At 41.6% G+C, this 16951-nt stretch overlaps 1 protein-coding gene across 6 annotated transcripts in view; it reads left to right on the top strand.

The window, feature by feature from the left end:
* The first annotated feature begins 5580 nt into the window (after positions 1-5580).
* CENPC (centromere protein C) overlaps positions 5581-16951 on the top strand; it is a 29697-nt gene continuing 18326 nt past the window's right edge. For 5 of the 6 annotated variants that reach the window (XR_014183877.1, XM_082050734.1, XM_082050736.1 and 2 more), the window contains exons 1-11: positions 5581-5735; positions 8295-8341; positions 9529-9590; positions 10008-10105; positions 11136-11211; positions 11462-11534; positions 12449-12649; positions 13219-13598; positions 14105-14948; positions 15576-15614; positions 16847-16920. Coding sequence is in view for 5 of the 6 variants with exons in the window: in XM_082050734.1 (XP_081906860.1) it covers positions 5643-5735; positions 8295-8341; positions 9529-9590; positions 10008-10105; positions 11136-11211; positions 11462-11534; positions 12449-12649; positions 13219-13598; positions 14105-14948; positions 15576-15614; positions 16847-16920 (1987 nt within the window). In the remaining variant the exon portion in view is untranslated. The remainder of the gene's footprint in view (positions 5736-8294; positions 8342-9528; positions 9591-10007; positions 10106-11135; positions 11212-11461; positions 11535-12448; positions 12650-13218; positions 13599-14104; positions 14949-15575; positions 15615-16846; positions 16921-16951) is intronic. The other variant, XM_082050738.1, reaches the window with a different exon arrangement.

Here is a 16951-nt window from a genome sequence, read left to right as displayed (position 1 = left end):
AGGATAAAGAGGAGAAGACAAAATGAAGAAGAATAAAAGGAGTAAAAACTTGAGGAACCATTGGAAATATACTGAAAAAAAGGGATAAACAGAAGGAGGAAAAGGAAATGGAAGGAGGAACAGGAAAAGAAGGCAGAAGAGGAGCAGAAGGGTAAAGAGGAAAATGAGGAGGGTAAAGGAAACCAGAAGGACTAGGAGGAACAAGATGAGAAGGAGAAGGAATAAAGAGGAAGAGAAGAAGAAGGAGAAGAAAAGGGGAAATAATAGGAAGAACAAAACAAGGAAGATGATGGGAAACAAGACCAGGAGGAGGACTGGGAAGAAAAAGAAGGAGGAAGAAGAACAGAAGGAGGATAAGGAGAAGGAAGAACACAAGGAGGAGGACAAGGAGCGAGAGTGGAAAAAAGAGGAAGAACATGAAAAAGAGAAAGAAAAAGAAGAGGAGGAAGAGCAGGCTGAACAGAAGAGGAAAAAAAGAACAGGAGGAGGAGTTGGAGGCAGAAAAACAAGCATGAGGAATAAAAAGCCAAGGAAGAGAAGAAAAGGTAAGAGCACGAGGAGGTAGAAAATGAGGAAAAACATAAGGAAGAGAAGGAGCAACAAGACAAGGAGCAAGAGAAGCAGGAGGAAGAGAAAAAGAACCGGGAGGAGGGGAGGAGATATAGAAATAGAGGAGAAAGTGAGGAGGAAAGTTAGGGAGAATAGAAGGAAGAGGAAGAACAGCAGGAGAAGGAGGAGTAAAAGGAAAATAAGGAGGAACACGAGGACATGAAGAGAACTGAAGAGGAAGAGGAGGAAAAAAGAACATGAGGAGGAGAAAAACAGAAGAAACAAGAGAAGACTGAATAAGAACAGCAGGATGCAGTGTAACAAAAGGATGAAGTACCAGAGAGGGAAGAACAGGAGGAAGAAAATGAAGCGGTACAAAAGGAAAAACAGGAGAAAGAAGAGGAGGAAAAAGCCAGCAATAAAAAATTAGTACAATCATAAAATAATTTAGATTGGCAAGGGGCACTAAGGGGCACTAAGATCATCTAGTCCAACCATTACAACAACACTGCTAAGTCCACCTCTAAACCATGTGCCTAAATGCCACATCTATATCTCTTTTAAATACCTCCAGGGATGGTGACTCCACCACTTTCCTGGACAGCCGCTTCCAATGCCTGACAATCCTTTCCATGAAGAAATATTTCCTAATATCTAATCTAAACCTCCCCTGGTGCAACTTGAGGCCATTTCCTCTCATCCTACCACTTGTTACTTGGGAGAAGAGACCAACACCCTCCATACTCCAACCCTCTTTCCAGCAGTTGCAGAGAGGGAGAAAGTCTCTCCTCAGCCTCCTTTTCTTCAGGCTAAACCCACCAGGTCCCTCAGCTGCTCCCCATCACACTTGTGCTCCTGCCCCTTCACCAGCTCTGTTGCCTTTCTCTGAACTTGCTCCAGCACTTCAATGTCTTTCTTGTCATGAGGGGCCCAAAACTGACCCCAGGATTTGAGATGTGGCCTCACCTGTGAAGACTACCAGGGAATGGTCACTTCCTTAGTCCTGCTGGCCAGGAAGCTGTTGGCCTTTTTGGCCACCTGGGCACATGCTAGCTCATGTTCAACCAGCTGTTAATCAACACCTCTACATCCCTCTCTGCCAGGCAGCTTTCCAGCCACTCTTCCCCATGCCTGTAGCACTGCTTGGGGTTATTATGACCCAAATGCAGGGCCTGGCACTTGCCCTTGTTGAACCTCATACAATTGGCCTCAGCCCATCGATCCAGCTGGTCCAGATCCCTCTGAATTGCTGCTCATCATTTGGATAGGCTACCTCATTGAGCTGTTCCTTGCTGCCATATAGCCCTCTTCCTTAACAAATCATATAAGTGTTGGGCTATAATGGAGAACCCTGGTACACCTTTCTGCCAAAATTTAAGAGTTTCCAATAAAGCATGTAAGTCTTAAACATTAGCTGGATTATGTAATTTTCCTATGTCAAATAATACCTTTCCTGCTATTTGTTCCCCATCTTGGGTCCACTTGATACCCAAGAATGTAACTTCTGTACTCGGTCCCTGTCATCTGCCTTCTGGGGCTTCCACACCAATTTCCACTACAGACTTAATAATCTCATCTCCAATTTCCTCAGTTGAAGCATGGTCTTCTTCTGGGGGGTAGTGTGGGCTTTTTTTTTTTCAGTTCTTCTGGTGATCATAGATGTGCTGTTTCAAGCTGGTCTTGTCATGAGAAAGTCTACAAAGTTTAAGGAGTTGTAAGAAGTGATAAACAGGTAAAGGGCACAATTCATAGAGGGCATACCAGAACATCCAGATTTACAGTGTTAAAGAAATCTTTTGACCCTAGGTTTCCCATAGCATAGTCTGAGTTGTCTGTACTTAAAAAAAAATTGAAAGGTACAGCATAGTCCAGACTGGGTGCCTCTCAAGGGGAGGGTGTCCTGGTTTTGTTAAAAAACCAAGTTTCTCTTTTAGTGAATTTGCCTGTCAGCTAAAGCCTTCATATTAGCTGCATTTTCCTGGAGAACCAGATACATGTTTTGGTAAACATAGCAATGGAATGCAAAGTTATTGATAAGCACGGATGGACATCTTGTGAGAGGGGCAACCAGAAACAAGTGACCAAGAAACTGACGAACTGTGTATAACATTCCATTCACGTGAATACTTCATATAAAAGTGGGAGATCATGAGGATCTTGTCCCTTTTTCCTCCTTCTTCGTCCCTTCTGCTTATGGCCGACATTAGGAGAGGACCTTGCTAGTCGTCCCGGCGAACTGAGGCCTAGTGAGAGACTGAATCCAGCTCCGGTTGGCTGCAGAGTCCAATCCAGTACTTTGGGTGCCGACTCTGCAGTTGCTGAGACTTTCAAGATTGTTTTTGTATATTTTGTATTATTTTCTCTATTCTTATTAGTAGCATTAGTAAAACATCTTTAGTTTTTCCAACTCTCTTCTCTCTGTCCTTCTTTCCCTCCCAATCGCCTGTCCTTAGTGGGAAGGGGGGAGAGGGAGGGGCAAAAGGGGGATGTGGGGGGGGAGAGGAGGTTAACAATACATCTGCCAGGGTTTTATTGTCACCCCACAATCTAAACCCTCGACAGAGGGACACAAACAACCTTGAGCTTTTAAACCCTCACAATCTGCGCGTTCACTCTTCATGTATCCTTCACGCACTGTCCACACGCCTTTTGGTCCAGTGGTAATTCTGGGTCTGGGGGCTTCTTTGTTTCCTATTTGTAATAAGTAAATGATCAAAATTGTTATTGTTGATCAAATCAAGTGGAACTCAGTTGTATTATGTATGTTGTGTTATATTATGTATGTTGTTGCAAGCAGTAACTGTGTTTGTACAAGTTTGATTCTGTTTTGTAGAACTTTGTAGTGACAGTTAAAACCAAGGCCTGAATGCCTGGATGCAACCCCCTCTTTCTCCTTCCCCCTCTTCAGTTTGGAAAGAAGTGGGTGCGTCTCTGGTACTTGAGGCTAACAGCTTCTTTTGTTTGGACAACTAGCACCCTGTCCAGGGCCATTGCCGAGGCGCCAGGGAGCCGCTGGATGCCTGCAGTGTGGGGGATGTTTTGAGGCTTCAGGTGCACCCACTGTGGGGGTGCAGAGGACAAGCACCCCCCCCAGTGACTCAGCTTTTTCAAGCCAGAAACCAGCGATATCCAAGTGGCTCAAAAGGCAACATTTTCCACAGCAAATTCTTCCATAGCAACACCTTCCACCAATCCGGAGAGCTGCTGGAAGCCCGCGAACAGCATCAACCAATGCATGAACACGTGTAAAAAACGTATATAAGCACCCACGAAGACTGGAGGTTGTGCCCGGTGGCGGAACCGAGCTTCCCCCGGTCACCCAGCGCTGTTTTGCCTAATTACTTGCTTGCTTTAAATTCGCTTGCTCAATAAAATTGATTAATTGGCTTAGAAACTTGTCTTCATTTATAACACTATTGGATTTTATTTCTCCGTCCTCCAGTCAGCTTCTTTACCGTTCTAATCCTGGTGGTTTGCAGCCTCTACTGACAGTGTTTCCTCTTTATCTCCTGGTAGTGGTCTTTAAGGCTCCCATCACCAGGCAACCAGGCCATAATAGGTTCATGATATGCGGCCTGGAATTCCAGTGAGCCTGGCCACTCATGCTAAAATAGATTATTAAAACCAAAGAATACAGCTAAAATAATAGAACACAATTTAAAAGTTAGTTTGATTAAACTCATTCTGCAACAGCGCTGCTCTGCCTCTCCTGGAATATTCTCTGGGAGTTGGCTGAGGAGTTGCCTCTGGCTGTTTGGTAATGCCTCTCAGCATCCTTCGGATATCCCAGCAGGATATCTGGATGTCTTCTGCTCCTGTTTTTTGTTTTGTTTTGTTTCGCCACCCAGTATCATTGTTCTCCATCTGCCCCATATCAGCATCAAGGAACTTGCCCCAGTGAGAGGGGGGAAAGAGCAGCACCTGGAAGCGGCAAGTCTCATACTCGATTTGAGGTCAGCATATGCTGCCGACTCTTTGCTCAGTGTATTATGACGGGGGAAACCAGACTGAAGGGATTAAAAGGATCTTTTCTAGTAAGGTGTGCGAGAGCGTGCTCCTCAGTTTGCTCCAGGGAGACATTCAAACCATGAGGTTGCCTCCTGACTGTGATGGATGTCATCTGGAGGTCATGGCAGAAAAACTGGGTTTTATTGCTTACGACACTGGCTCTTTCATAGGCTGCTGCCAGGGGGGGACTGCTCTCAGCTACCTCTGAAATAGTATTTGTAGTATTTTTCATTGGGAACGGACACTAACTGTGAGACTCAGAGTTGAATATTTTGTAGCAATTGGCTCAAGGAATTACCGGATGGCCAAAGTAACATTGGAAATAAATCTACCTATGATTGTTTATAACTGGCAAGGATTAATCAGCTTTGCAGTGTGGATGTGGGAAGACTTCTCCTTGTGAAAGAGCTATAAAGCCTTTAAAGAAATTGTCAGGGAGATGACAGTTCTGAAGTAAAATGTTGGCATTGGTGAAATGAGAGGTGAAATTCCCCTCAGTTTCACAGAACCATGATTTTGGCCTTCCCCTTTGTGCTCAGAAAGAAGATGGGATGACCAGACCTGGTGTCTGGATGCTTGGCACCAGTGTGTGGTAAAAAGCGTCCTTTTAAATTCCGGGTTTGGGCTATCTTTTGCTGATGATGGAAGGTAACGTGGAGACTGTGGGGTTCTGTCACTTGAGCTCCTTGTTGAGTTCTTCAGGAACGTTTTAAAGCAAAACCTGCAAGCCCCTGTGGTGACTGTAAATGTTTGGCAGCGTTTAGAAACACGAGTGACTGCGCCACCATTTGCCATCCAGCAAGAACTGCAACCTCCCGCACCCCGCGCAGGGCAGAAAAGCGGCTTTGAGAACGGGAAGGGGCGGGGAGGCAGCCTGCCCTGGCCGGCAACAGCGTCCGGTAGGGCGCGTGCGCAAAGAGACCGCCTCCATTGGCGAGCGGCGACCACCGACCAATGCGGGGGGGGAAAGGAGGCGTGGCCGGCGCAGTGTCAATAGCCGGCGCGCGCGCTCACCGGAAAGACGACAGCGGTTCGAAAACGGCGGGAGGGACTGGCGGTGGCGCATCTCGGTCCCGGGGTCCGGGATGTCTTCGTCCTCATCGCGGCGGAGTGTCTCGGTCCCGGGAGCCGGTATGTCTTCGTCCTCATCGCGGCGGCACCGGCTGGCGAAGGACTTGGTGAGAGAACGCGAGCGCGGGGGAAGCGGCGGGAGGAGGGGGGGAGAGTGCTCGTGTGTGTGTGTGTGTTTTGGGGGCAGGGGCCCTTCTCTGCCATTACAGTCGGGGCGCGGCCCTGTCTGTCCTGCCGGCGCTCCTGAGGGGCGGGCCCGGCGCGCCTTCAGGCCTGCCGGAGGGGCTCTGAGGGCCCTCCCCGCTTTCCCCAGGACAGGACGGGGCCAGTGTTAGTGCTCTGCCCTCCCTTGTGGCCCCGGTTGCTGGCACAACTACTTTATGCTCTGATGTTTGTCTGATTTGTCAGACGCAGCTGCGTCTGTCGGTTGTCTCTGGAGATCTTCCTTGCACGGGTAAGCATGTAAAGAACCACTGCCTCTTGTTTAGACACGCGAGAGGCATCCTCATCTCATTGCTGCCGTCCTCTGGCAGAGATATGTGGAAAGTTTAGAAGCTCTCAATGCGTAGCTGTGTATGAACACAGCAATAAAGAGACTGTTAAAAGCTCATCTAGCTCAGTTACAGGAATATTTCATTTTTTTCTATGGAAGATTGCTTGCCAGTTGAATAGACTGTACTGTGCTACAAGGGGAAGAAGTTGAAGGCTGAAGTGTTTGGTTTGCTGTGAAGAACAGTTCTGTACTCTTTCTGAAGTGATGACTTTTTGTCAGTTTTTTTCCTGTACAACCTAGAGTTTTTTCTTGCCTTTTTAAACTGATGTTGAAAATTTCATTAAATCATTTCAGTAGGATCAGACCCTCAAGGACTATTGAGTCCAACCATTACCTAACTCTAGCACTAAACCATGTCCCTAAGAACCTCGTCTAAATGCCTTTTAAACACCTCCAGGGATGGTGATTCCACCACTCCCCTGGGCAGCCTATTCCAATGACTGACAACCCTTTCCATGAAGAATTTCTTCCTAATATCCAATCTAAACCTCCCCGGTGCAACTTGAGGCCATTGCCTCTTGTCCTATCACTTGTTAATTGGGAGAAGAGACCAACACCCTTCATGCTACAGCCTCCTTTCAGGTAGTTGTAGACAGTGATAAGGTCTCTCCTCAGCCTCCTTTTCTTCAGGCTAAACCCACCAGGTCCCTCAGCCACTCCCCATCACACTTGTGCTCCTGCCCCTTCACCAGCTCTGTCACCCTCGTCTGCACTCTTTCTAGTACTTCAATGTCTTTCTTATGATGATGGGCCCAAAACTGAACACAGTATTCAAGCTGGGGCCTCACCATTGCTGAGTGCAGTGGCATGATTACTTCTCTAGTCCTGCTGACCACACTATTCCTGATGCAAGCCAGGATGGTGTTGACCTTTTTTGCCACCTGGGCACACTGCTGTCTCATGTTCAACCAGCTCTTAATCAACACCCCCACATCCCTTTCTGCCAGGCAGTTTTCCAGCCACTCTTCCCCAAGCCTTTAGCACTGCCTGGGGTTGTTATGAGCCAAGTGCAGGACCTGGCATTTGGCCTTGTTAAACCTCATAAAGTGGCCTCAGTCCAATGATCCAGCTGGTCCAGATCCCTCTGTATGGCCATCCTACCCTCTAGCAGAGGAATTTGCAGTGGAATAGATCCTTGTGTGGTTTAGGTTAGTTTTATTACCGGAAGTAATATCCAGTGAGAGTCACAAAAAAGTGCAAAGAAAGGTTAGCGTGGCAAACTTAGGAAGAGTGTGCTGAATTCTGTTGTTAGGGATAGATGATCTCCATGCTGCGCGTACACTCTATTCCAGTTTACACAATTGAAGAAGAGATCATTATTTTTTTTTAGTTAAACATTTATAATTTTTCTTGGTGAAAAAGTGCAGTCTACTTAGCTCTCTGATTTTTCTTGACTTAGTCTTCTTTCTTGTGTTTATCCTCTACATCTTTGCCTCTTCCCAGCTGAGTAAGCTTTATTTCATTTGTTGATAGAGAGAGTAATGCTGGTAATTAATATACTGTCATTTGACTTACTATCACTCTAGTTGGAGTACTGGCTGACTGGAGTAGTCTCTGGTATTTGAATGACTTAAGTTACACTCCCAGTTCAAATATATGACCGAGTGCTGGGAGTTACTCGAGACTCCATTTGTACCGTGAAGCAGCTGATGTGCTCTCACTGCCTGCCAACGCCATCCTGCCTGTGAGAAACATGGCCTAAGAATCTTCATGTGAGCAGTTCTCCAAGAGCTATGGATGTGTTGTAAGGTTATGTCCTGGCTTGCTTTGTGGTAGTTCATTCCAATTCCTTACTTAAAAGAGTACTTCTGTCATCATCACAGCATTGCTAACTAATTCCTTAAATTCTCTGTGATTTTATAAGTATCTCTGACTTTAAATGCAACAGGTAGTTGATGGTTCTTGAGGAAAGTTGAATTTCTGGCAGCTGGTACAGGGGTTATAGCAACTGATGTGTTCTAAGAAAAACAGGGGTGTGGTAACTCACACTAGTTTCAGGTGGATCCAGAATGTTTGAGACTTGCTTACATGACAAACAGGAGATTGGTTACTTATTTGTTTTGCTATGAAGTGTCAACATGTTTAGTGGAAACTGATTCTTATTTCTTCACAGAATTATCTTAAAACTGACTACAGACCAAGATTCTGCTGTGGAAGAGGGTAATTTGCATTTGAACTTTTATTCTTAGATAAGGTTGTCTGGAAAACTTGTGTTGATTTTCATCTGAGAGCTTAATGTCAAAATTATTGGGTGTATCCTATTAAACTGATCATATGATGTTTCTCAATTTTTTTGTATTTCTTAACTGTGGGTGAAGCAAATTGTTCTGGGGGGCAAAGCATCAAGGGTTTCCTTCATATTCCTATGCTGAGGCAGCAGAATATCATGTAGCTGTACCTAAGCTAGCCTTGTTTATGCTGTCTGAGCTTGGAAACAGTGGTCTGTGCAAACATTTTGCCCTTTGGGAGGTAGAGAAATGAAGCCTGGGCAGAGTTCTAGCTTGAGTTCTTCAGCCCTTGCTGGTAGAAGTTATGGATGAGTTTGAGTATTTGCAGTGCTGCAGCTTTCTTCAAAGATGTGTCAGTGAACTTTTTGTTACCAGAGTCCATTTTTAGACATGCATTTGATGAGCTTACCAAGTTACCTGTTTTTAAAGGCATATATATAATAATCATTGTGAGAGAAATGTTATGTGGATTTTCTCTTTTTACTTTGGTTTTCTGTTATTTTGGTTTTGATCAACATGGTCCATTCTCGTTTGTCCTGGGGAGGTATGAAATAGTAATTCAAGCAGCTGAGCTGTTTACTTACTCACAGGTTTGATACCTCAAGCCAGTTTTGCTGCTGAACCTTTGGAGAAGCAGAGAGTAACTGGATAAGTGGTGGAAAAAGAAGCAGCCCTTGTACGAAAGGGTAGATGTGCATCCTACACATTTAATTTCTGGGTCTGCTGAGCCTGGATCATTGAGCAGGAAACATTACTTGAAGACTGATAGTTTTTTGTTTTTTTTTTTTTTTTCCTAAAGTATTACTTCAAGCAAAAATCTCTATTAATCCAAAAGCTCTGTTGGGCTGTTGCAGTAGTTGTATGCTTTCTCTTACGTAGAGATATTTCTTCATTCTCATCATGTTCTGCAATGGTGGGGCTTTCTCTTCTGGAATCCAGATTTAGATGAATTTCTTTGCAGATATCTGTGCATGGAAGTGGTAAGTAAAATATATTAAAGCTGGGACTAGTGGAAATAATCTAAATTTGCAGATATTAAGAACTTCAATGCTTTTATATTGCTGAGATGGGAACATTTAGTATTTTTGATTGAAAATTTTTTTTTTGTTTTCTTTATAGAAATGAGATTAATGTGCTGCCAGGTCAAGATGTGATGAAATTCATAGAGGATTGTTTTAAAAGTAAGCTTTTATTTGGTGTTCTGCTTAATTTGCTGTTTTTTGGTTTTGTTTTTTTTTTTTTTTTAAAAAAAACAAACCAAAAAACCAACAAAAAACCAAACCTCAAAACCACAAATAAACCAAAACAAAAACAACCAAACCAAACAAAAAAAAAACCCCAACAATAGGACACAACCACCCCATTTTCTTTTTTTTATTATATCCAGTGATAAATAAATAGAAATAAAATGGATAAAAGTCCTTCTTGCACTCTTTAAATGCACCCCTTTCCCAGACTTTTAAACTGTATTTTAGCTCTCTGATAGAGGTAATATTTTTCCTGAGTAGTCATGACCTTAATGAGCCTTAGCGACTTGTTAACATAAATGAAATGTGGACAATTGCAAGAATTCCTTATTTAGAGATTTTTCTTTATAGATGCTGACAGTGATCTCACTATAGGATCTCCCAGTCCAAACCTTTGCTTACCTTCTGTTGTCCAAGATGAGAAGACTACTTCAACACCAAGCACGAGTGTAAGTTAGTTAAGGCAATGTCACAACTTAGCATTGGGTACAGTTTCACTTGAGTACAAGTTTAGTTGTCTAGAATTTAGTTCTCTGTGAGTGTGGAATGAATAAGCTCCATATGTCACATGTATTAGTATCTCTAGGCTATAATTTAGCCATCTGTAGTAGTTGTTGGTGATAGTTTTTCTTCTTTTGTTGTGACCTAATAGTAAGTATTCCATAACAAGGTTTATTTAACAGCTTCTTTTCGTGGCTTTTTGCTAATGAAAGCTTTATCAGCTTTTTGTCCAGTATAGTTACATTTCTCATGGTATTGTGTTGAAGCATGCTGCTGTGTAACTAGGGGCGAGTGTGGCTGTCTTCGACTCCCTTGGGGCAATTGAAAAATAATTCTTTTATAAAAGCAGCTTCTCAATTCCTGATAAACAGGTACAATATAATATTATGTCCGTAACTTTACTGAAGAGTGGAAACAAGTTGAAGGACTTGTTAATATGTTGTCTGAGAGAATGATGCAAATAGTCTAGTTTGTATATTTAGTTTGAATATTTTGGTTCTTTTTTTTTTTTTTTTTTTTTTGGTAAAAAGAGGTTATCTTATTAAAGACAGTGCTGAGAACAGGCATCCTGTATAATGGTGTTTGTTTACTTTAGTCTGATGTTAGAATACTGTATAATCTCGAAGTAATTCTTGCAAAACCCCAGCCTGATTTAATAAATGTGAATTAAATAATTTATTCATTCAAAGGAAAAGAGTAAATAGCTTGCTTGTGGACTAGCAGGATGTCTTTATAAAACTGCAAATTGATTTTTACATTGTACAGTGTACTTGTTGATTGAAATTTACAGTTAGTTATAGAAAGTCTTACATGATAGAAAATTTAAGTGTCTAGTTATAATAAAACTGTGCTTCAAATGTCTAGGAATTAAGGGAAGGAAATTATATTGTGTTCTGTAAAAATTTTTGTTCCTGTCAAAATACTGTTGCTTTATAAAATATTTTTCTTTCTCTCATTATTCTTTGTCAACTCTGACAGCCAAATGCAGGGTTAAGTAGCTTTGTCAAAAGAGCCTGTAATTCTGCAGAGTCCTTGCCTACAGTCAACAGCAGAGGTTGGTAGCACTATCATAAAGTTTCTTGGGGTAACTATTTCTTGGGATTTTGCAAGCTTTTGAGTAGACAAACCTATTCAATATATATGGCAAATGGTTACATGAATTGCTCCTGCAGCCTGCAATACAGGATTGCATAGCCAGTTCTAAAAACAAACAAACAAACCAAAAAAACCCCACCACAGTCTCATGTATCCACATGAGAAAGAAATATCTGAAAAGATACACACAATTTCTGCCGTATTTTCAGACCCTGAGGATGATCATGCACCTGTTGGATCACCTATTCTTTTGGAGGAAGTGGAAAGTTCTCCTGTACATATGTAAGTAGAGCTAGTCATTGTGGTCCAGTTCCCCCTTTGTCCCATTTTTGGGTACATTAACACAGTGGTTTCAATCATTTATGAGTTTGGATTGTGAACTCCTAAAAAATAGTTCCAAGCTTTTTAGACAATTCCTGTATCTGCATTTTAGAAAGGACAGCATTATTCTTCATGAAGTATTCTGCTGATAAGGGTTAATTTCCAAAAGTGCAGCACCCAAGTGCAGGAAGCATATCAGAACTCCTTTTTTCCAGGGAAGTGCCCCAAATCATCAGCTTCTCACACAATCTAGACTTTTTCAGTGAATTCTGTTGACAGTGTTGACCTTACAAGTTAACAAAAATATTTGCTAAAGCAGAGATGAGCAGTCACTGTTCCTCTCGCTCTGAAGATACAAATGTTTTATCCAAAGCAGAACAGCTTCAGTTGTGGTCATTATCTACTCTTTGAAAAACTGGAAGCCCAGCTGCAGTAGTGGCCAGTGGTCTCAGCCCCTGTTCTGCTTTCCTGGAGGACTGAATCTCCAGGGCAGGTCACTGAGAAGGACTGACACTGGTCCCGTTGACACATGATGTAGTGAGACTAGGAAGAGAGTGCACCTAGGGTTTGGGAAACCTCACAATTCCTGAAGCACGGTCTCCTAAAAATAGAGGTTTGTCTTGTGCAGCCTGCACTTTGATCAAGAGTCATAAGGTGACCCATGTGGCTTTATTGATTTAGACACTTGCTACTTACTATGCTGAGCAGTAGCACTGCTAACCTGTGTTCTAGCAAATTGCCAAATGGAAGGCTTGTTTGTAACAAGTGAGGTGCTGTCAACAGGAGAAAATGAGAGCATCTCTCCATCCACACAATACTTTTCTGTGCACTCAGGATTTATAGTGTCATATGTGAATGCTGTTTCTCATACACAGGTTACATTTGGATGGCCAGAGTACTGCTGCAGTGAAGGGCTACTCAGAAGGCAAAAATTTAGAAGACCTTGAAACTGCAAGAGATGAGCAGGTTGATCTCCTGCAAGGAACAGAACGTGCTGCTATGTCTTCTGTACGGAAAGAGAAGTCTTTTGCTTTGATGGCCTTAGCAGCTCTAGCACCAGGAACACTTGGAGAAAGGTACATAATTTGCTAGTAAAATAACTTAGGCCTGAGTACTGGAGCAATGTCCATGTATCTAGAAACATGGTCTGGGAGAATGTTTTGTGATAGTCCGTTGTTCCTGAAAAATGCAACTTCAGAAAGGGTTTGAATAATTGCTTGAATTTTGTGCTGTTAAAAGTAACAGCAGTGTTAAATCTTGTCTGCCAGTAAAATAGTATGTAGCTGTTGAATAGTATTTCAGATTGAGACTGAAATATTATGATAGGTAGGTTCAAGGATTCAGAAACACCTGATGTGATTCTGAAGTTAGCAGTGATCAAGCAGATCTGAGCTAATCTGGATCTGACTGGTTAGATAGGAAGTTGACTACTCAGTGTTTGAGAAATAATGAGATATGAATGTGAGGCCACAGCAAGAAGAAGCAGGTCTTGTCGTTGTTTTGAAGAGAAAGGGCAATGAATGATGGACTTTAATTCTTCTGAGGAATGTCCTGTAGTGTGTTCTAGAGTCACCACTAGATTTGCAAGGTTGAAAGTTTTGTCTCTTTTTTTTAAAGTGATTTGAGTACTTTGCCTCTCCTTTAGGTATTCAGCCTCAATATCACAGCCATCACCTCCTCCTGTCAAAGATCAAGCTATAGAAGTAGAAAGTGAATGTGAATTTTTAATTGTATCAGATGATGCATCTCTTACTTCTTCATTTTCAATACCCTGGAAGAGCACCAAATCAAAAAAAGATGGCTCTGCAACTCCTGTTCTGAAATCTCAGCCCTCTGAAAAGAAGACCAGAGAGAGTAAGAACAGCAAGAACAAAAAAGTACAGGGTGAGGCACTTAGTAAACAGAAAATACCTGTTTTGGATGTCCGAGTATGTGACTCCAAAGGAGCACCACAATCAGATCCCGTCTCTTCTAACAGTGAAAAAAAGGTCTTTAAGTCTCGAAGGCAAAGCAGTGCTCATATGGGTAAGTTATTTGACAGATATTCAGACTTCTGCTTCAAGGTGGGCTTACTGATTTTTTTCTGTGTTATTTTATTGTGCAATGAGAATAAATTAGGTGAGAGATGTTAATGGATTCCTAACTGTTTCAGCTGCACAGTTAGGCTTGGGTATATATAAGGCAGAGATACCATGTTTTTCCTCCTTTTTTTTTTCCTCTCTTTTTTAGGAATTACTTGGTCAGTTTTGTAGCAAGGAGCACTGAAAATTGGAAGGCAGACTGCATGTAACATTTCTGCCCTCTTTTTCTGTTAGGAAATACTGGAATTACACCAAAAACTTGATTATTTCATAGACTGTAGTTTAGAGAAAGCCTTCTTTTAACCCTCAGGGAAAAATCTGGTTTTGTCATACTTTTTTTTTTTTTTAAATGATTCTTGGGTTTATTTTTATTTGTTCAGATGTCAACATATTCCTTCAGGTTTTCATGGGTTAAAGATATTAATATCCAAGTGTTCTGTGTATTGATAGGAAAGGCTAAAAAGAATTCACTTAGGCAAGGCTCTCCAAACCAGAAAAATGACACGTTCTGGGAACCAGAAGCCAAAGAACTGGTGTTGTCACAATCTGGATTGGAAACAGAAACATCTGGATCAGACCAATGTAAACCACAGGAGATGCCAAGTGAGGATTTGCCTGTGCCCTCAGCTGGGCATCAGCAAGAGTGGACTGTCTCTCTAAAAACTTATGTCAAGTCTTCCAAATGTCTGCAATTGGCTTCAAAAGCTTCTCAGCACCTAGGTCACAAGAAACAAAATGCTCACCAGAAGCTTTCAAAAGTAGCTGAGAGACTGGCAGAAGGTCTGAGAGAGAAGCATAAAAAATCTGTCAAGAAAAGTAGTAATAAAAACCCTCAGTTACAAAGAGGGGAGAGTTCTGACAGTGAAGCTGGTGAGGAAGGGCTGGAAATACAGCCTGTACAATTGCCTGAAGTGTTTACCTTACCCCTGCCTCAGAACTTACAGACTTCTGTGGTTCAAAAGTTGGATAAGTCTGGAAAATCTAAAAATGCATGGGACACATGGAAGTCACTTGGTGATGCTGTTAATACAACTCCTGTAAAAGCACTAGACATAGACAGTGTGCAGAATTCTGAAAAGAAACAATCATCAGCTAAGTCAGGGAAGATGCCCAAGAAGATTCCTCACAGAACCAGTGAAGATGTTTGCTCAGACCGTGAGGATGCCTCAGATACTCAAAATACAATGGATTCTGACAGCTTTTCTGTACGGCATGTGGCAAGAAAAAAACAGAAGCCATCAGCCACAAAAATAAAAAGTAACAAAAGAAAACGTAACATGCCACATGGACTACAGTAAGTTGTGTGTGTTTTTTTGTTTGTTTTTTTTTTTTATGTAATGCTTTACGGGTGTGGTGGAACTTGGTAGATAATTGCATGCATTTTGTTAACTTCTAAGCAATAATGGCACAATTCAAACATGGGACAGTTTCAGGCTGGTTGAATAGTTAATGAGAAACTAAGTAGTGTATTCAACATCCTATTCTCAGAGGTGGCTGCTAGATCTAGTGTCTCTTTCTGCATAAGGGAATTTGTGCTGGAATTTTTAAAGTGTTCTTTTGAGACCTGAGTAGCATATCCAAGTTAAAAACAAACTGAACTCCCACATGTGCACACAACTCCACCCTCTCATAGAATAATGTCACTGTCAGGTTTGTTACTTCAGTTATAAATAATACAGTGTTTAGTTCTTGAACCACATTTATTTTTTGTGGAAGTAATTTTACTAATGATTGGTAATCAAAAGAGGAATTTCTTTAACCAGTCTAATTGAGGTTTTTAATTACTATTCTTTACGTTGCTTTAAAAAAAAATAATTGTTTTCATATGGTTCTGTTCAGTACAGAAAATTATTGACCTACATGTTCCTTCCAGTAAGTAAAATTGACTTAGTAAACGTAATAATAATTGTTTCTCTTCTAGAGATTGCTTTGCAGATGAGGAGGCTGTGGGTTATGAAAGGTAATTTCCTGAGTTGTCTGTAAAACTTGCGTTGAGTCCCACTTCTGCTCTGTGGAGGCAGAACAGCTCTTTGGTACTAGCTGTATTCTACTAACAAGGAATCTTGTGGAAAAGAGGTCATGACTCATGCCTGAGGTGTTCAAAATACCATGCTAATGCAAGCTAATAAACTTATAAAATTTTTGTTCCCATCAGGAATAACTTTTCCTTTGAGGCTTGCTTCTGTACTATCGCATGATTTTTCTTTTTTTTTTTTTCTTTCTTTTTAACAGAAATACCAGCACTCCTAGAACTCATATCAACTGTACTAATAAAGTTGCTATAAAGTAGGGTATAGAACTGTATCTGGAATCAAAACTCTTGTCTGTGCAGGCAGAAGTGCACATACCTTTTCCTTCATGAGATGGGAACTTAATAATAAAGCAAACAGAAAAGTCAATCTGAATTTATTAGGTTCTGATATTGTAATTCTACTAAAAAATTTATTGTTTTATTCTAAGTAAACCTACTCTGACTGACTTGGACAAACTGGCGCTACACAGTGTATGTGTGCTAATCTAGCATTGAAATGCATCTTTTGGAGTTCAGGTGGATTGCAGCTGAGCTTTATTGGCATGGTAAAAGCTGTGAAGCACAACCACAGATGGGGAAGAAGGCAAGGTTAGGGGTACCAATGCTGAGGCTGCAAGAAAAGGCCTAAGTGTCCTGGTTGCTGGAGAATCTCTGGTGGAGTTACATGTATGTTAATTATTGTTGTTTTATGGGGAAGACTTTGACAGCATATATATTACAAATTACATTTACAAACTGTTTTACTGTCCTATCCTTACAGTATGCAGAACATTTCTTTGAAGTGCTTTTATAATCATGGCCTATGGCAAATTGTTTGAAAGGTGTTACAGAGGAGAGGAGGAGGTCTGTTTCTGTTGGAAAGGAGGAAACACAAAAAAAGTGGCAAGATTTTCAGGAAATATCTTCAGAGAGATGATGTAAACACTAGTTTGCCTGATGATTGAGCAGAGGAGCAGATGATGGATTTCAGATCTGTGATTTCTGACTAGCAGTCATTTGCTTCAGTGTCTGATTGGTACAGATGGATGATTAGAAGGAAAAAAACAAACTCGCATGATAGAACAAAAACCCTTAAAAGTTACTATTTGTGGTACTGCTGTAATTTAATGTATTCAAGCAGGTGTTTTTGTTGTGTGTTGTGTGGCTTTTGTTTTTTGAAGTGGGCCTGTTGTAGAACCTGGTGACAAATTTACTTCCAGAAGTAATTCTTCTGAACAGGATAATACATTTTCAGGTAAGGTTTAAAGTTGTTATTTCTTGCATTT

Source organism: Streptopelia decaocto (assembly GCF_964273445.1).
Source record: "Streptopelia decaocto genome assembly, chromosome: 4".
In the NCBI taxonomy this organism is placed as follows: domain Eukaryota; kingdom Metazoa; phylum Chordata; class Aves; order Columbiformes; family Columbidae; genus Streptopelia; species Streptopelia decaocto.
Note: the sequence above shows the minus strand (reverse complement) of the source record. Positions and strands in the feature narration are given on the sequence as shown.